Consider the following 18,300-nt stretch of genomic DNA (forward strand, 5'->3'; position numbering starts at 1 on the left):
AATGCGACTTTGCTGTCCAAACAACAAGTGGTACAGAACACGGCAGCCAAACTGGTTTGCAATCATCCATCCAGATCCTCTTCTGCTCCAATCTGAACTCCTTGCACTGGTTACCTATCAGCAAAATGCTCATCTTTAAGTTATGTTGTCTTGCATATTAAGTCATTAAATGGGAATGCGCCATCTTACCTGTAAAACAAGCTCAGACAGCACAAACCAACCAGACAGCTAAGATCTAAAGACAAAGCTTTTTTTCATTTCTGCTAATTCGCACTGCGGGAGACCGTTCTCCTAACTCGCTCCCTTCCACTGGAGTAAACTATCTTTGTATATCTGATTATGCTGGGAATTAGGAAAGATCAAAAAGCTTTTGAGAAAATAGCTATTCTAGTCGATTGGGGTAGCTCAGTTTTTGTTGCTGTCTGTATTTAGCCTAGCGACGAGAGTCCTACCAGGATGACTGGTTTTGCGCTATATCATATCAAATGTAGGAAACATAAAATAACACCATACCACATAATTCAACTACACTACATGTCACGTCATGGCACACAATACCACTCGAAACTCAAAACTGTTTTATCCTCGAGCACTCAATTCAACCGCTGTTTTTAATGAAATTTTCAGAGTTAGGGTTGGCGCCACATCTGTCAAACGTTGTCTAACCGTTCCTTCAATATCAAACATGTGGTGTGGTAGAGGTTAACCTCCCCACTGGAGATGCGCGCTCAGTTTATGTTGAAACACCAGGTTTCTTCACATTCTTAGATACACGAGTCAAAAACGTATTTCAACTTCTTTTCAACTGAATCAAATGTCCATTTATTCATCAAATGTCAAATGTGTTCATAATTCATTTCTTATGTTGCACTTTTTATATTCCAATCATTCGTGGTCACCCAATGCATTTCGGGTCTATCAAAAGAGACCCTTCATCAGGGGTCTAAATAAATGAAAATGATACACAGGGCTCGACAAATCCACTCGCCCTCTCGCATTTGCGAGGGAGAATGGATGAGGACGAGCTATTTTTAGGTCCTACTCGCCCTTTCTGGCGAGTAGGAAATCAAACTAACTTTAGTCCTCTGTCTTTAAAAACAGAGCAAAAGTGACAAGATAACACGATTTAAAGGCATTTTTATTGCTCACAAAGGAAATGAGCAATAAACATGCCTTTAAATCTTGTTATCTTGTCACTTTTGCTCCGTTTTCAGAGACGGAGGTCAAGTGGGTTGGAGTCAGGTCGAGGGGATTTTCCATGGTACTAGACCTGCAGGACTAGTACCATTTTTCGGATTTGTCGAGCCCTGATACAGGACCAGAGTTAGCACTCCACTTACCAATATACATCATATCATAAATCAAACAGTGAATCAAATGACATAGAAGCTGATTAAGAGTAACAATGTAAACATGCTGAGTTTAACAGAAATATTCAAATAGGTGTGAAAGCGTAAAACGAGTGAAGTAAACACCCAAACTTCTGCCGTAATCAAAGTGATGGAAACTGATTTCGTGACTGACAACATGTTAAATACGGCTCGGTGTGCGGCGTGAATGTTCAAAGCGTTCATGCGGTCCAAGTGCCGTGATATATTTTACCCCAAAAGGACTGCGGAGCTATGCAAGTTCAAAAAGTTAGAAAGTGCAAATACAATAAACGAAACAAAACTTACGGAAAGACCAAGTTCAGCCGCGTTTCCGCGTTTCAAGTGCTATTCGGTATAACGAAAGTCACGTGATGTTTTAAACCAATGGGGATAACGCGTGTAAACGTGAGTGCTGTGTCATGTGATCTGAGGATGTCGGCTTCACGGTAATGTTCCCCACAGTGTAACGAAAGGACGTGAATAAAGTTGCGATTGCGCACATGCTACAATGTTCTAAAAAAGGAAAAGAAAACAAGCAACCTAAAATTCACATCAGTAAACAATAAAATGAAAGAAAATGTGGGTGGCGTTTCAAATTGAAAAACGAGATTGATTATTCTCAATATTCGTAAACGTGATGAGACAATATACATGTAAATAATTAGCAACAGTTCGTCAAGGGGAGAGAGAAATAGCGATCTACCAATGTTACAAGATCTCATTTTACAGAAAACAAGAATCACCTCTAGTATCGTGAATCTTAATATGTGGGCCAAACTGAACGTAAAATCAAAGTCCGAATTACGGAACACAAAAGCAATATACGATTAATGAACATGAAATCCACCATCGCCCAACATTGGCAAGAAGCCAGACATCAAATCGCTCAATTAAGATTCACGATACTAGAGGTGATGCCACAACTCCGAGACATGGATCCTACAAAACAAAGACTAAGAGCTGAATTTTTTTGGATCAAGAAATTAAATTCTCTACAACCGGTGGGGATGAATGATCGTATTGAACATTCTTGTTTTCTGTAAAATGAGATCTTGTAACATTGGTTGATCGCTATTTCTCTCTCCCCTTGACGAACTGTTGCTAAATATTTACATGTATATTGTCTCATCACGTTTACGAATATTGAGAATAATCAATCTCGTTTTTCAATTTGAAACGCCACCCACATTTTCTTTCATTTTATTGTTTACTGATGTGAATTTTAGGTTGCTTGTTTTCTTTTCCTTTTTTAGAACATTGTAGCATGTGCGCAATCGCAACTTTATTCACGTCCTTTCGTTACACTGTGGGGAACATTTCCGTGAAGCCGAAATCCTCAGATCACATGACACAGCACTCACGTTTACACGCGTGATCCCCATTGGTTTAAAACATCAGGTGACTTTCGTTATACCGAATAGCACTTGAAACGCGGCTGAACTTGGTCTTTCCGTAAGTTTGGTTTCGTTTATTGTATTTGCACTTTCCAACTTTTTGAACTTGCATAGCTCCGCAGTCCTTTTGGGGTGAAATATATATCAGCACTTGGACCGCATGAACGCTTTGAACATTCACGCCGCACACCGAGCCGTATTTGACATGTTGTCAGTCACGAAATCAGTTTCCATCACTTTGATTACGGCAGAAGTTTGGGTGTTTACTTCACTCGTTTTACGCTTTCACACCTATTTGAATATTTCTGTTAACAAACTCAGCATGTTTACATTGTTACTCTTAATCAGCTTCTATGTCATTTGATTCACTGTTTGATTTATGATATGATGTATATTGGTAAGTGGAGTGCTAACTCTGGTCCTGTATCATTTTCATTTATTTAGACCCCTGATGAAGGGTCTCTTTTGATAGACCCGAAATGCATTGGGTGACCACGAATGATTGGAATATAAAAAGTGCACCATAAGAAATGAATTATGAATACATTTGACATTTGATGAATAAATGGACATTTGAGTCAGTTGAAAAGAAGTTGAAATACGTTTTTGACTCATGTATCTAAGAATGTGAAGAAACCTGGTGTTTCAACATAAACTGAGCGCGCATCTCCAGTGGGGAGGTTAACCTCTACCACACCACATGTTTTACACAATACCACTCCACATAATTAGACTCATGACAAACAATCCCACTCCAGATAATTCCACTACACTCAATACCACATAATTACTATCCACATAATTCCACTACACACCATGCCACATAATTTCATTGCACAGAACGCCTCACAATTCCACTACAACCCACATAATTTTCACACCACATAATTTCAATCCACACAATGATTCCACATCATGCCGCATTGTTCACCTTCACTACATGCCACTTCGCACCACATAATTACACACCACATAAATCCACTCCGCATCATGCTACATATTTACACTTCACATAATTTCACTACACACCATGCCACACAATTCCATACCACACAATTCAGCGGCATACAATTTCACACCATGCAACATAATTCAACTCCACATGCCATTCAACTCCACATAATTCAACTTATTAGATACCACATAATTACATTCCACATAAATCCATGCCTCATAGCAACACTCCAACTATAACACTCTGCACCATGCCACACAATTCCACTTAACAGAATTCCATTCCCCACCACGTAATTCCACACCAAGCCACATAATTCCATTACACACCACATCATGCCACATGATTTAACACCATGCAACATAATTCCATTCCACCACATGCCACGCTCAATGACACATAATCCCACTTCACATAATTTCACTACACTCAATACAACATAATTACTATCCAAATAAATCCACTGCACACCTTGCCACATAATTGAACTACACATAACTCCACTCAATGGCACACAATTCCACGCAACACAGTTCCACAAACATTTCCACTACAACCCACATAATTTCACACGACATAATTGCAGTGCATACAATATAATTCAACATCATGCTACATAATTTAGATCCACACCACACAACCCCACGCCATATAAATCCACACCATGCAGTATAATTACACTTCACATAAATCCACTCATCTCCACGCCACATATTTACACTACACATATTTCAACTCCCCACTACATACATCCGCTCCACTCCATAATACATGGCTAAAAGATACTTCTATTGACAATGCCCATGGCTCTCGGATTGCCTAGACCTATTGGCTTTACCAATGCTTGTTTTTGTAGTGTTCTGCATCGGGGGTATGGTAGGGAAAATATTAAGAAATTGTAGTCAGTTTCCTCAGATGTAGCTTATGAGTGGCTCTGCTCCCTCACTTCCTGGGCGGAATGGAGTCTCTGCACAGCCACATGACGCCTCCTGTCAGCGCAGTAACATTGCTGAGAATGTGTGGATATTCCTAAAGTGCTTAATCTCCGGTTAGAGCGAGAATCCCTCAGAAAGCGTCTTTACGAAGTTAAGTAACTAGTTGATTTTTCAGAGAGGTATCATTAGCTGTCGTCATCTATTAGATTTGTCAGACCCCCTAAGTGGTAAATATTCACCTGATTCGCTGTTATCCGACTATAATTTTATATGTTTTAGTCACTGACATGTTCATGTTGACATGCACGAGTGCCCGGGTAGAAGTCTGTGAGAATGAAGGCATGTGATGAGTAGGAATATGTTGATTTTTGAAGATTGTTTCAATTACTATTATAAGTAGCCGTAAGGAAATCCGAAATTACATACAAAGACTAAAATATTGTCAACTGACCCTATTTTGAATCAGTTCCGACCAATATATGTTGACCTTTTGACCGCACTGCCGCTGAGCATTCGTGAATAAATTTATAGGATTTACCTGCATCGTCCTCCAGTACAGTAATGAGCAGAAATCAACTTCGTTCAGTTCAAATGTTCAAACATCAAACTGTTTCCTGAAAGGGAAAAGTTCTTGCCCAATTTCCTCTGAACTACAATGCCACACGTAATTAATTTATTATATTACAACAGAAAAGTTGCAAAGCAGATATTTAAGAGGTGTGAATATTTCCAGGTTGAGTCACCTGTTCCTTCAAAGCAGGTTCAACAAGAAACCTGGTTTGGTCTCCCGTTTTCAGATTATGGCCTATTGTATTTTACGTTGATTTCTTTGCAGACCTCTGTTTTTATAGCAGACCTCTGTTTTTAAACGTGTACTAAAATGTAAAAATCATATGTTTCATTGGTACATCTGATTGCTGATTAAATCTGTTGTCATATAAATTGTACTAACAGTTGGTTGAGTGTGTTTTAGTTTCCTTCTGAAGCAAACGAGCGCCAACATCTCTAGCCGATACATCATTATAAATATATTTTTAATATGTAAAGCTCTCTTTTAATCACATGTACCCTCACTTGCTGTCAGGGACACCGACTGTCTAAACACTCAATATAAGGGAATTCGAGACCCCCTTTTCTTTCTAGGTGGGCGCCATACAAATGCTGATCCACATGGAACTAAGCAAAGGGGAAAGGCATAGAACAATCATGACATAAGATGAACCAACTGGGCAAAGGGAGGGGCTTCACAAGTTAAGACAAACTAGCTCTCCTGTAATATTGAGAGTTTATTAACTTTGTTGTGTTAGGTCATTAATATTATTGTCATTCATTTTAGTGTTGTATTTTGTTTGTTTCTAGGAACTCATTGACATAAAGGTGCTCCAGTGCAGGAGAATTGTAAATGGCAAGTATTGTTTTCTTCAATTCTGCTAGATATTGTAAGTGGTTCGGCCCTGAGTGGAATTAAATACAACAGCCAGGAACTGTGTGTCTTGATGTTATTAAATTATGCTAAATATTACATGAGGGGAAAGGATCAATAACATTGCTTTATAGCAGGCATGTGTTTTGCTATTTTAAGGCATCATCCTGCCTCCTTCCTTAGTGGGAAGGAGGAATGACTGTGTGCCATGGGCATTTTGCCATTCTTGTTAAAGAAATTACATGGGATTGGCGCACACCAGGCAGCAATAATTATGGGAGAGGCATCATTGAAAGGGAAGAATCTCCTCTTTCCAACCGTCCTTAAACTTAAAGGGTGACTGCTCGGGGGATCCCCAACCAGATATTTTTCCTGAAGGGACACCAGTGTCCTCCTAAAAGACTTTCTTTCCTACCAGGGTAGGAATCCATTGGGGAGGGGCATCATTTGAGATGGGGAGCAGATCAGATGTACCCCCTCCATTTGCCGCCTTAGGGGACCTGGGTTGCCCACTGGATACCACGTTTCATTGTTTGAGAAACCAAAAATAGGAAATAACAACACTGATGAAAAGGTATATGACGCAGGCTTGTTTGTTTTTGTTTCTTCAGTTTTTGCTAATTTACGCTCACATATTGTAGGAAATAATTATATATGCTCCTGTGGATATCTGAAAATCAATGAAAAATAATGTTTTTTTTTTTTTTTTAAACAATGAAGTGGGGAGCGAATGTGTTAACCCGATCTGCCTCTTTCCATGGACCTAATATGCCCAATAAACAATATAATCCAATATTTCTGAAGCAAAAAAACGAAAATAGAGTGGAGAGCCAGGCATCCTGGCACAAGCAGGAGTTGGCTATCTTTGTTCTCAGCCACTTGTCTTTGTTTCTGTTGTCATGGGGGAGCGAATTAATGTCTTTTCTCCACTGTCCGCCTCCGAGGAGAAGACATGAAATGCCCCTGAGCACCAGGGATAATTATTGCCACACGAAAAAATAGAAAAGGTTCCGGAAACAGGGCATGCTTGCACAAGGTGCTCCTCTCTTCCTCTAGTAGGTTTATATTAAACCAATCTCTCACTCTAAAAATGTTTCTGTGATTAGCAACTTTAATAGGTTTCCCTATGTGATTGTGCTTGCTAGGTGTCTCAGTCGTTGTACCTAATTAAAAACTGCCCGTCACTGAACTATAACGCACTTTTTTCTATATCATGAATAAATCACCACTATTACTTAGAATCCAGCCTATCAATTTTTAATACAAAGTGATTTTCTTTCTGACAAATTTCTATTCAGACGCGTTAATGAATCCCAGTACATTTCGAGACAAGCGTCTCTTTTTCAGAAGCACGCTCAAATTGTCTAAGAATAAAATACATCTATTATGATTCTTATACAACCTTGTAACCGTTAATTCAGGTTATATTGAACAGCATTTATCCAAAATACCCGTTTCACTTCACGTAATATCGCAAAGAAATCGAGAGCACAGCATGCTAGCCTTCCAGGGCACCAAACAGCCATTCTGCTCCGCAATATTTCCTCTTCCCCTTAATCCAGTCTCTACTCCGAACTCATCCTTTCTGAGACTTCCCTCTCATCCCTTCAGGGTCTGTTCCCGTGTCTATCATAGTCTCTGAATAGCGCGCCATCCCGAATAGAACCATTCACAAGAAAGAACTTCAGTACTGTTTTTACAGACAGGCCCTCATGCTGACTTTATCAAACCACCATGCCTTGACGCTCATTGTTAATTTCCTCTCGGTACCACTGCTTATAGAATCTGAAACCTCATTTAATTCAGATTGTGATGTTCCATGAAATGCATAACCACCAGTGATTCCTCATTCGAATCTGAGTATTATTTATTATCTGTCCACCAGGATAAACCTTTTACCATCGCACATAAACATGCATGGACATTTAATATTGTGCATGCAGTTGTTTGTATCTTGGGTAGAATATGTCGGTATTTCATATTTTTTGCCAATATGGGGATGTCTACTACATCCCTTATGTTAAGGTTTTTTCCATTAATCAATGTAAAGACTTAAGGCAACAAAAGAATATAACCATCTCACAGGAATGGTAATTAGAAAAAGAAAGAACCAAATCAGGTACTGTTTTTATCCAAAAGTACAAAACATGATTTTATTAGTAATATTTAATTCAGTAACATAGCCCATTCATACTATCTCAATTGTATCTTCATACAAACCATACCACAAAATGACTCAAATAAAAACATTGTCACAATAGTAACAACAGCAATACATTGATGTAGTACTTTTTTATATACAATTGTTAACTATTTTCTTCTCAAATGTGTTTGATTTCACAAAAGTTACGACAATACATTGTGAAACAAATGACACGAGTTTCGGCACTGGGAAGTGCCTTCGTCAGCAAAAGACCACAGCTTAACCACGATGGTATCCGATATTTTATCAGCAGTGAAGACAATCGTCTCCCCGAATGGTTATATGATTTAACAACGAATTCCTGAACCACGAATTCCAAACCACGAACAAAGCCAAACCACTACATTCTTAACAACAACTTCCTAAACTACGAATATTATTCAATTGGCTCATTCCCTGAACATACCACTGTGTTCTTAAAAAACACGCATGTTTGAAACGTGGAAAAACATGTCATTAAATTAAACATGATTTTTATAATAAGCAATTTTAATTTAATAATCTTTAAAGTAACAAATTATCAATTAGATATTCATTGTTTACAGAGATGGGCGAATTACAATAAGACATTAGTAAATGCTTAAAGCTACTGTGTTCTTGTTAAATACCAACACTGGTTTGCTATGCAAGTCCACCTGCTGCTGGTCAAAGAAGATGCTGGATTTGCGGCAACTAGTATAAGCAAAGTCAATGTGATTTCACTGGAACTAGATAGAGTCCCATGAAAATAAACTTTGAAAATTCAGCTCATGGTGGTGTAGAATGTGTTCAAAGTGATGAGGCAAGAACATGTTAAAGAAAACTAACTGTCTGATTCTGGATGTAGTTCACTCTGTTTCAAATTAAATATGCTATAAAATAAACATCTTCTGTGGTATGGTGTATTAAAGAATGCCTAAAATGCTCACCATTCCTGAAAATGGTGTTAAAATAAAAATTTATTGCGCGTGTGGCGGGAGTGCGAGAAAGAAAGTGCCTGCTCAAGCTTGGACATAACTCACACTACACTGTGGTTAAAAAAAAATGTTTCTCGTTGGCACCCTATTCACGCTAACAAAATGGGTGAAGGTCCACAGTATCCTGTCCCCAGTTGGACTGGCCCGCACCCTGTGAATGTCCAGTAAGGCCCTGAGAGGTTCACGATCCACTGGGTAGCCCAGGATGTTACAAAGAGTTGAAAGTCGTTGTTTGTGTAAGTCGTGGTTAATGATGTAGTGGTTCATAGAAAGGTCGTTGTTTGGAATTTGTTGTTCAATTAATTCGTTGTAAAGGCTTCGTTATTGAGGCTGTTACCCCGTTTGAATGTCTTACACTAGGGTTAGCACCTGTAGCCGACTGCGTCTTGTGCTTCGTTCTAGATAGACCGATGTATCAAAGACTGATGTGTGCAGTTCTTTAGCAGAGAAAGTACTGCTGATTTGATACAGCTGAGCGCTTAACTGATTTATTCCATGTGGGGATAACCGTGATATGCGAACTCATTAACAGGTGAAATTGAATTATTGTAGTTGGTACGGGACCTCAGGACACATCCGTCTTTGTTTCATCGGTGCCGAAACGTGCGTAGAATATGAGGACTGTCATTTGTGCCACAATGTTTTGCCCTACCTTTTTGTGAAATCAAACACATTTGAGAACAAATAGTTAACAATTGTATACATCAAGAAGTACTATATCAATGTATTGCTGTTACTATTGTGACAATGTTTTCATTTGAGTCATTTTGTGGTATGGTGTGTATGATGATACGATTGAGATAGTATGAATGGGCTAGGTTACTGCATTAAATATTACTAATAAAAGCATGTTTTGTACTTTTGGATAAAACAGTATCTGATTTTTTTGTTTTCTAATTACTATTCACGTAAGATGGTTATATTCTTTTGTTGCCTCAAGCCTTTACATTGATTTATTGATCCCTGCCTTAAACAACTTTTACCCCATTAGCAGGGGTCCTCTATTTCTTAACGCTAAAGTTTTTTCCATGACCAGATCTCTCAAGCCCTCCCTCCCCCATTGTTGTGCAAATCATATTTTTTCTTTGAATTGGTAACACAATGATTTATCATGTAATATTTGCCAATCTAAATCAATCGATAGATTTATTTTCATTGTCTACACGATTTAAGACTTATCTATGCAATTTAAGACTTCAAATATGTCGAAATAAATATGATTAATTTAGTCTCAGTAGACTCGCTACCTTTCAGCCTTAGTAAATTTTACTGCAGTTGGATATCGCTTTTTCTGCTGGTTGCTACAAGATTTCCTCAGGCCACAGCCGATCATTACATCCAAACACTAAAACATTTTTGATACTCCTTTTTCAGGGCAATTCGTTTAGATCATAGTAGCTGTGAAAAGGTATCCACTGTCTGTGGAGAGGATAGGTGAGTATTCCCATATTTCAGAAGACTGTTCCTAATAGTGAATATTTTAGTTCCTTTATTACAAATGCCTGTCTATCGTTACTACCCTTTCATCCAGAAATGGATTGACACCTGAACTGAAATTTGAACTAAGTGTTTAGCGTCTACAACATTCATTCAGTATTTCAGTGCTATGTTCGGGATCCATTGGTACGGGTTGTTACCAATTAGGTACTTTTTTGGGCCTTTATTTACCATTAGCAATTTAGATTTCTTGGGAACAGCAGTTCGCAGTTGTGACCTGGGGCTGAAATGCCAAGGGTCTTTGGTTGTTCTAAATTGAGTGGGGAGCTGAGGATCCTGGCAGAACCATCATCACATTCATTGACCTCCTATGGCTCATGTGTATGGCATGTTGTCCGAATGTGTGGCATTTAAATTTGACAAGCTTGAATGTCTTCAGTTTTTGGTTCCGGGTTTGCCTGGCCACCAGGAAAACTTACCAACTCCACTTATTTTTGAAAACTAGATATTTAAAGAATCTACGTAACTGTGATAGTGTGCATTGCGCATCCATCTCTATCCATCATACCTTGCAAAGTCCAAATATTGATAAAACCATGATTTCCAGCTATTTCTGTAGCTGTAAACATTGGGATTCTTAGCCAGTGGGAAATGATCTATCAGCTTTTATTTTTTTTAAACTCTTTCTATTAAAATGTTTCAATCGGTTACATGGTGTCAATATTCTCTTTTGCTGCTAGTATGTTATACAAGTACATTATTAATCAAGCCTATGATTTCATATCGTACACAATCTTCTGAAGTGCATCTTCTGATTTACCATAGCAACAACATTATCAATTAGCACATGAGCCCACTTTATTCCAGTCATCAGGAGCTACTTACGCACTCTGTTGCCCACCCCCTCCGTGCACCCACCTCCCTGTAAGGACTGGATTAGTGGCATACAATGCTTTTCACAGTTTAAGTAACGCTTGAGCTCAGGCGTGCTTCTCGCACCTCTGTTTGATGTGACTATGGCCCTACCCTGTCTTCCTCCCCAAGAAAGGCCGTTATTACTTCCAAGCATAAATCAGCTATGTTTTTGTGCTATCCTCTTCTATCCATCCCTTACAGCATCCTTTATTTCTGGATACCCTGTGAACATGATCCAAGGTCTGTTCCTACTCCTTCCCTCTAAATTGTGTTCCACTGCCCATTCCCATCTGGTGCGCAAAGACGTGAGATCAGTAAGCGTCAATAGCTAGAATGGTTTATAAGTCCTCAAAACTATCCTACACACACTGCCGTAGGTGGCCTGTAGAAGGTCATGTGTATGCATGTCCGTGGGATTCCTCCCCCACAGAAGAAATAACGAGCAATTTAGCATTCTATACATCAGAAATTGTTTTTAGAGGAGTAACCCTTCCTCATCCACCAGGGTGTCCATAGTGCGAAGTGTTCCCTCCTCATAGCAATCACCTACAGACTCGGTACCCATTCAGCTCCATTCTCTGCGGCTCCTCTCCGTGAAGTGCCCCCTCTAGAGGTGAGAAGTCGCACTAAAGGGAGTCTGGGCGCAAACAGCTTATGCCAACGGGTCTTTGTAACAGCTTACAGTGGTAAGCAGGACACACCGCCGCTGCAGTCGCAGCTCCACCTCCAGCAGCAGTGCATTCTAGTCCCCCTTTTGTTGTGGAGCACCTGTTTCCCCCAGTTCCTTCATGTTAAGTCCCACTAGCCATCAGGCCAGCCATTAGAGGTGGGCTGATAAGAAGTGTAACTCACAGTTCAGGAGTCTCAAGCCTCCCCACAGTCTTTGGGCATTTCAGGACATCCGTGCCGAGCTCAGCTCCAAATCGGTTCCCGCAGTAAAGCATTCCATTCCCTGAACCAAATCTGAAGTATCCAAACCGGCAGCATCTTCTAGGGGGGACTCCTCTATCTACTAATGCCTTTCTGGCCACACATGCAAGTGGTTCCACTGCCAGTTCTAAGAGCAGCGGAGAGAATGGACATTCTTGATGGGTGTCCCTGCACGAACACAAATGGCGTCAATGTTAAATGTATTTACAAGGTAATTTGTACACATTTTATGGCACCAACCTTTCCAGAATCTGAAAATGCAAATAAAGGGCCAGTAGTTATAGAGAAATGGCTGTCTAATTCTCAATCCTGCAGTAATGAAAAATGAATGATCTTAAAACCTCTCTTTCGGGTGAGAAAATCTGTAAACATTTTGCTCGAGTTTAACTGAATAAACCACTGTTCGAGTTAAATTTAAAGAGTGAATACTAGAGTGTGTTAATCATTACACAGAACCACCACCAAAATCATAATTTAAAGTTAAAAGAGCCCTCCCTTTCTAGGATTTTGTTGCGTTGTGTACCTTGGCCTAGTGTTCAAGCCCTTTCCTTTAAGTTTTCCAATGGTAGAAGGCCAGTGTTGCGAATTTCCACTAATTCTGTCATTGCTTCCAGTCCTTAGGATGCACACTGTTATCTGCATGTTTTAGGTTTTCCCTTTGGTGGGCTGTCGAAGGAAAACCAGAGTTTGAGATTTTCAGTAACGCTTACAAGTGTGTAAAGCGGGTATTTAGTTTAGTTGTGTTGTACATGTTGATGTTTTCCTATCCTTATTCTTCAAAACATGATATCCTTGGTTTTCTTAGAGGGGCTCTGTAAAAGGAATTGAGGCTTGTTGTGTTAGAATTCGGCTGAGTGAGAGTAGTCAGCTGGGAGTGGGGGTGAGAGAGAGGATGGTGAGTGTGGTAGAGAGGATGAGGGGAGAGTAATGAGAGGATTTGAGAAAGAGACGAGCAGAGAGAGGGAAAGGTGTGGGTAAGGGAAAGGGAAAAAGGCAAAGCAGAGGGAAGGGAAACAAGAGGAGAGAATACTACATAGAGAGTGGGAATGGGAGAAATGGGGGAGATGAGGGAGGGGAATGGGAGAAATGGGGGAGATGAGGGAGGGGTTTGGGGGAGGTCTATGCCCTGGAGGCATTCTAAAAGGGCTGAAGAAAGGGAAGGAAGGAGAGAGTTGGCTGAGAAAGAGGGCAGTTTGAAGAGAAGGCAATGAAGGAGCTTGAAGGTCGAAGAAAAGAGATACAAATGTCAGAGGGGGAAACAGAAGGAGTCTGATAAAAGATTAGGGAAGGGTAGAGAGAGAACAAACAGGTGGGAGGAAGAGACCAGCAGAGAAGAGGCTGAATGGAAGTCTGAACTGCTTGAAGAAAGTTCTGTGGAGAAGCACCTCGTGTTTCCATGCATCGTGCGGAGGAGCTCTACCCTGAACACATTCAGTTTCCATTTTTATTTTTATTTTCATCTTCTCTTCTTTGTTCAACTTCATTCACTTCTTATTCAGCCTCTCTTCTTCCTTTTTCGTTCTTAGTATTCATTCTGTCATGCCTTTCTACTCTTCTTCCTTCCTCCCTGTCTTTCCTTTCTCTTCCACTACCTCTGTTTTTTGGCAGATGATCTCTAGGGCTGTCTGCATACTCAGATTGTTTGTTTAACCCCTCCTGTGCTCATGACGAGCTGAGCTCGTCATGAGCCACGGCGCTCCCGTGCTCATGACGAACTGAGCTCGTCATGACCGCGCCCGTTTAATGGAACGCTCGCAAGCTGGGCTGATTCCCCTGCTGTGCTGAGCGTTCCATTAAAACGGGCGCGGTCATGACGAGCTCAGCTCGTCATGAGCACCGGAGCGCCGTGGCTCATGACGAGCTAAGCTCTTCATGAGCACCTGGGCGCTGTGCGCGCCCCCCGCCCTCCTGCACATCGTGGGGAAACAGCCCCGCAGTGAAGGGGTTAATATCATATTAATATTTTGCTATCCTGATGAAGAATGTGCTGATTTTGCTTATGGGGTTGAAAAGTCAATGCGTACTTTAGTTCCGTATTTTTAGAAAAATTGGATTGTTGCAGGGATTCTGCTCAGGAACAGAACTATGCTTGGGACCATAGAACATCAGTATGTAGGGGACTGAGTCTCAATACCACATCAGTATCTAGGAGTCTGAGTCCGACTAGCTGTAGTGCCTCACTTGTCCTCCTAATCGCTCTAGAGAGACAAGTGATTTGGTACCCCAGAACATAACACACTCTACCCTCTCAGGGATTTTGGTAACAGGACGCACCCTTTTTCTCTCTCACTCGTACTTGTCCACAGTAAGAGGAAAAAGAGACACGAGGGAAGTTTACAATGTTTATTTAAGCTATTGTGCACTAAGATGCAATAATTTCACCACAATTAGAAAACAAATACATATCAATAATATAATTAGCATGGTTAATAAACCATATACCACGAAAAGCCCTGTCATGTTATCTGACAGTTCTGCCTAACCCCCTGCCGTACTACTGAAGGTAATTGGTTATACTGTATAGCTCTCTGGGTTTAGTGGCGGACCCCGTACCTTAGCATACATAGGTGGATATTCTACATCTCTCCTGGCGTAGAACTCTCGTCTGAGGACCTTCGCTCTGTGTGTGTTTTTCCAGAACTTCTGCCCTCTGTTATATGACAAGATATTTGTATCTAAGAACAGCAGCTGCATTCCTTTATTTTGCCTAGGTGCTAGTACCTGGCCAGAGAGAAAAACAAGGGGCAATGTTGTTTGACCTTGCCTAGGCTGTTCAGACTAAATCCTAGGAAAATAATCAAATGCAAAAACATGTGCTCGTCCTGTGTGAAAATACAATGTGGCACAAATGCAAGTGTGATTATTTAATATTGTGTGCAAAACCAAAGCAGCTAAAATGGGCATGATTAGGCTAACATAGCGAAAACGACAATGGGCCATGTGAGAAACAGATGACCGGATCATCATTGTAATTATGTAGCTCATTGTTTTAAAATGGATTTCAACCTCTCATTGTTTTTTGTGTTAATCCCATTTCTTTTGTACAGGGATGACTTTGAGGATACTCAATGTTATGCCATTGTTTCTGTTTTAAATAAATAAAGGAAAAAAGAAAATCTCCATCCTCTTCTCCCATTTTTTCCATTATTTAGGACCATTGTTTTTGGCCTTACTGATTTCATGGTTACGCACAAATCTATGCTATTTATCAAACTACAGACTCATAATATATCTTGAGGAAACATTGCTTTTTAGGAAAGTGTTAGTTTTGTTAAATCATTCCGGATGTTTGTTTGTTTTTAAACTCTTTATTCAAGACTGATAACATCAAGGTGACCTTTTTACATATTAACACATGTAACTTCCATCAGTCCCATTTTTATCTTTTCACCCCTCCCAAAAGCTGAAAAGTCAATCATCTTAACTGTCGCAACCGTGTTTACCTTCTTCCCTACAATATGTGGTGCTGTCTCAAAGTTTATGTACCATCAATAATAAAGTCCAACAGTCTCATGTTTGTGTACCATGTTGGCACTATGGGTCCAGCTAAACATATCAAGGAGAAAACAGCCCTTATCACCCTCCCTATCCTCCCCAACAGTCCCACCCAGTCCCAACCTCGTCTCCTGGTCGCAGTGAAACAGCTATAGTGCAGTGTCTTCTGATTCTTCACGGAACTGTGCAGATCCTAACGCAGGCATACTTGTGTCCTGTACGCTACCCTGGGTGCCAGAATAACTTGTCCCACCAACTCTAAACTCTTCGTAAATATCACACCCTATCTCCTTGTGACAGTATAAGGTCCATCCCCTTCAGATCCATCAGCATTACCTCCCAGTCCTGTGCTATGGGATATTTCCTTTGTCCTTTCTCTTTCTCTTTTCTCAGGGCTGACCCCTCCACCCGGCCCCATTTCACTAGGTCTGTCTGCCACACGGACATTTGGGGTGTCCGGGGGGATTTCCATCTCATTGTCAATGCCCTGACCGCTAATAAGAGTGACAGATCTAATAATTTCAATTTGGCCTTCAACTGTTTGGGTCTTTTACGAAGCCCCACTAAGCAGTACAGTGCTTCCTCTGGTACCGGCATCTGAGTAACTGTCCCCAGTATCTGACATATCCCCGCCCAGTATCCCCGCAGGCGTGCACAGGCCCAGAGCATGTGGAGGAATCCGGCCTCTTCCCCGCAACGTGGGCATGTGCGTGGGGAGTTCATGAACATCTTATGTAGTCTCTTCGGGGTCAGATTAGCCCTGTGCAGCACCATTGCTTGTATGAATCTAAATTTAACATTCCGTGATACTCGCCTGGGGTGCTCAATGATAATCTGCCAGGCCTTATCAGTCAGTACTTCGTCTGTGGCCCGGGCCCACGTATCTCTGAGTGTGTTGAGTGGGATGGCTGCATGTTCCCTGATCCCTGTATACAACCATCTTACCAAGTCTCCTCCTGTTCCCATATAATATAATAAGTGAACTAACTTGTGTTGTGTAGGCTGGAGTCGCTGTGGCGCCCAAGTGTTCCGGATATAGTGAGATATTGCGGCATGCAATAAATACAATCGGGGGGGGCGCCTGTGATCTGTTGAAAGGACTCGTGGTCTAGCAGGGTCCCGTCCCCAAAGAATGCACCCACTTCCTCGATCCCATTCACTTTCCATGGGCGTAGTACCTGCCTTGTGGTCCTGCCCTGCGGTGTCGGAATACCCAGCAAAGGAATGTTCGTCGCGTATGGCTTTGCCGATGAGGTGTATGCCAGTGCTCTTCTCCAGCATAGCAGGGCCGTGTGGAAAAGCGGGTGACTGTCCGGGGGATCCTGCTGTTCGGCAACAGCAGTGAGTGTAACTCTCCTCGTGCCAGTCTCTCAAGCGGGAATTCAATCTCGTGGAAATTACTACCGGCTACCCAATAGGAGACCAGAAAAATACACTGTCCCAAAAACCATCCACAGTTAAGAAGCAAAAAGAACCAATTATAATATATATAACAAACATAATACCACTGCCATACTGAAATAATACACCACTGTGAGCAAGACTATATTATATAGAGAAATAAAGATATTCGTTCCTTATGTCAAAGTACATTTGTTCCTTTTATTCAAAAACAATACATAAGCAATCAATATTGACTTCACAATTAATTAGGATGTTAAAAAAACATAGTTAAAAACAAATATTAAAATACATCACAAAGGGTAAAAACAATTTTTATGATACAGGTAACGTTGTGTGAGAAAAGTGGTTGTCGACGCAGCGTTTCGGTATATATACAAATTCTTACACCTTCATCAGGACAATTTCTAAATGACAGAGAACAAATAATTACTTGACAAATCCAATTACATTTTGTAACAGTTAACAGATAAACATATTGTCACTAGTGGTCAGTAGGCAGTATTTACAACAGTAAAAACCATCTTTTTAACATAAATTGCAGTTTACCTCTTCTACTAACATTAGAACATTCTTATGTGCATTGTCTATAATTAGTCACTCAAACGTTATCAGTTCCACTTATTAAGAACTAAATGTAAGAGAACACTCTTATCGGGCACGCTTTCTCTTATAGTCCCTGCGATAAAAAGTGTATTCTCTGTATGAGAGGCATTTATAGCAATCATCTCTATATGGAGTTTGCTAGGTTGTTCCAAATATTAAACATATATACTAAGCCCATACCTCAGCTGTAGGTTATTGGTTTAGATGAATTTGTTCAATACAACACAAGTTTTTTTTAACCATGAACCCTTGGTTTTGGATGTGCCAGCTCAATCCTGCT

At 40.5% G+C, this 18,300-nt stretch overlaps 1 protein-coding gene across 3 annotated transcripts in view; it reads left to right on the top strand.

The window, feature by feature from the left end:
• DUS2 (dihydrouridine synthase 2) overlaps positions 1–18,300 on the top strand; it is a 507,948-nt gene that overhangs the window by 87,712 nt on the left and 401,936 nt on the right. For all 3 annotated transcript variants that reach the window (XM_078669057.1, XM_078669059.1, XM_078669058.1), the window contains exon 3: positions 6,014–6,059. In XM_078669057.1, coding sequence (XP_078525183.1) covers positions 6,014–6,059 — 46 coding nt within the window. The remainder of the gene's footprint in view (positions 1–6,013; positions 6,060–18,300) is intronic.

Source organism: Lissotriton helveticus, chromosome 12, assembly GCF_964261635.1.
Source record: "Lissotriton helveticus chromosome 12, aLisHel1.1, whole genome shotgun sequence".
NCBI lineage: Eukaryota > Metazoa > Chordata > Amphibia > Caudata > Salamandridae > Lissotriton > Lissotriton helveticus.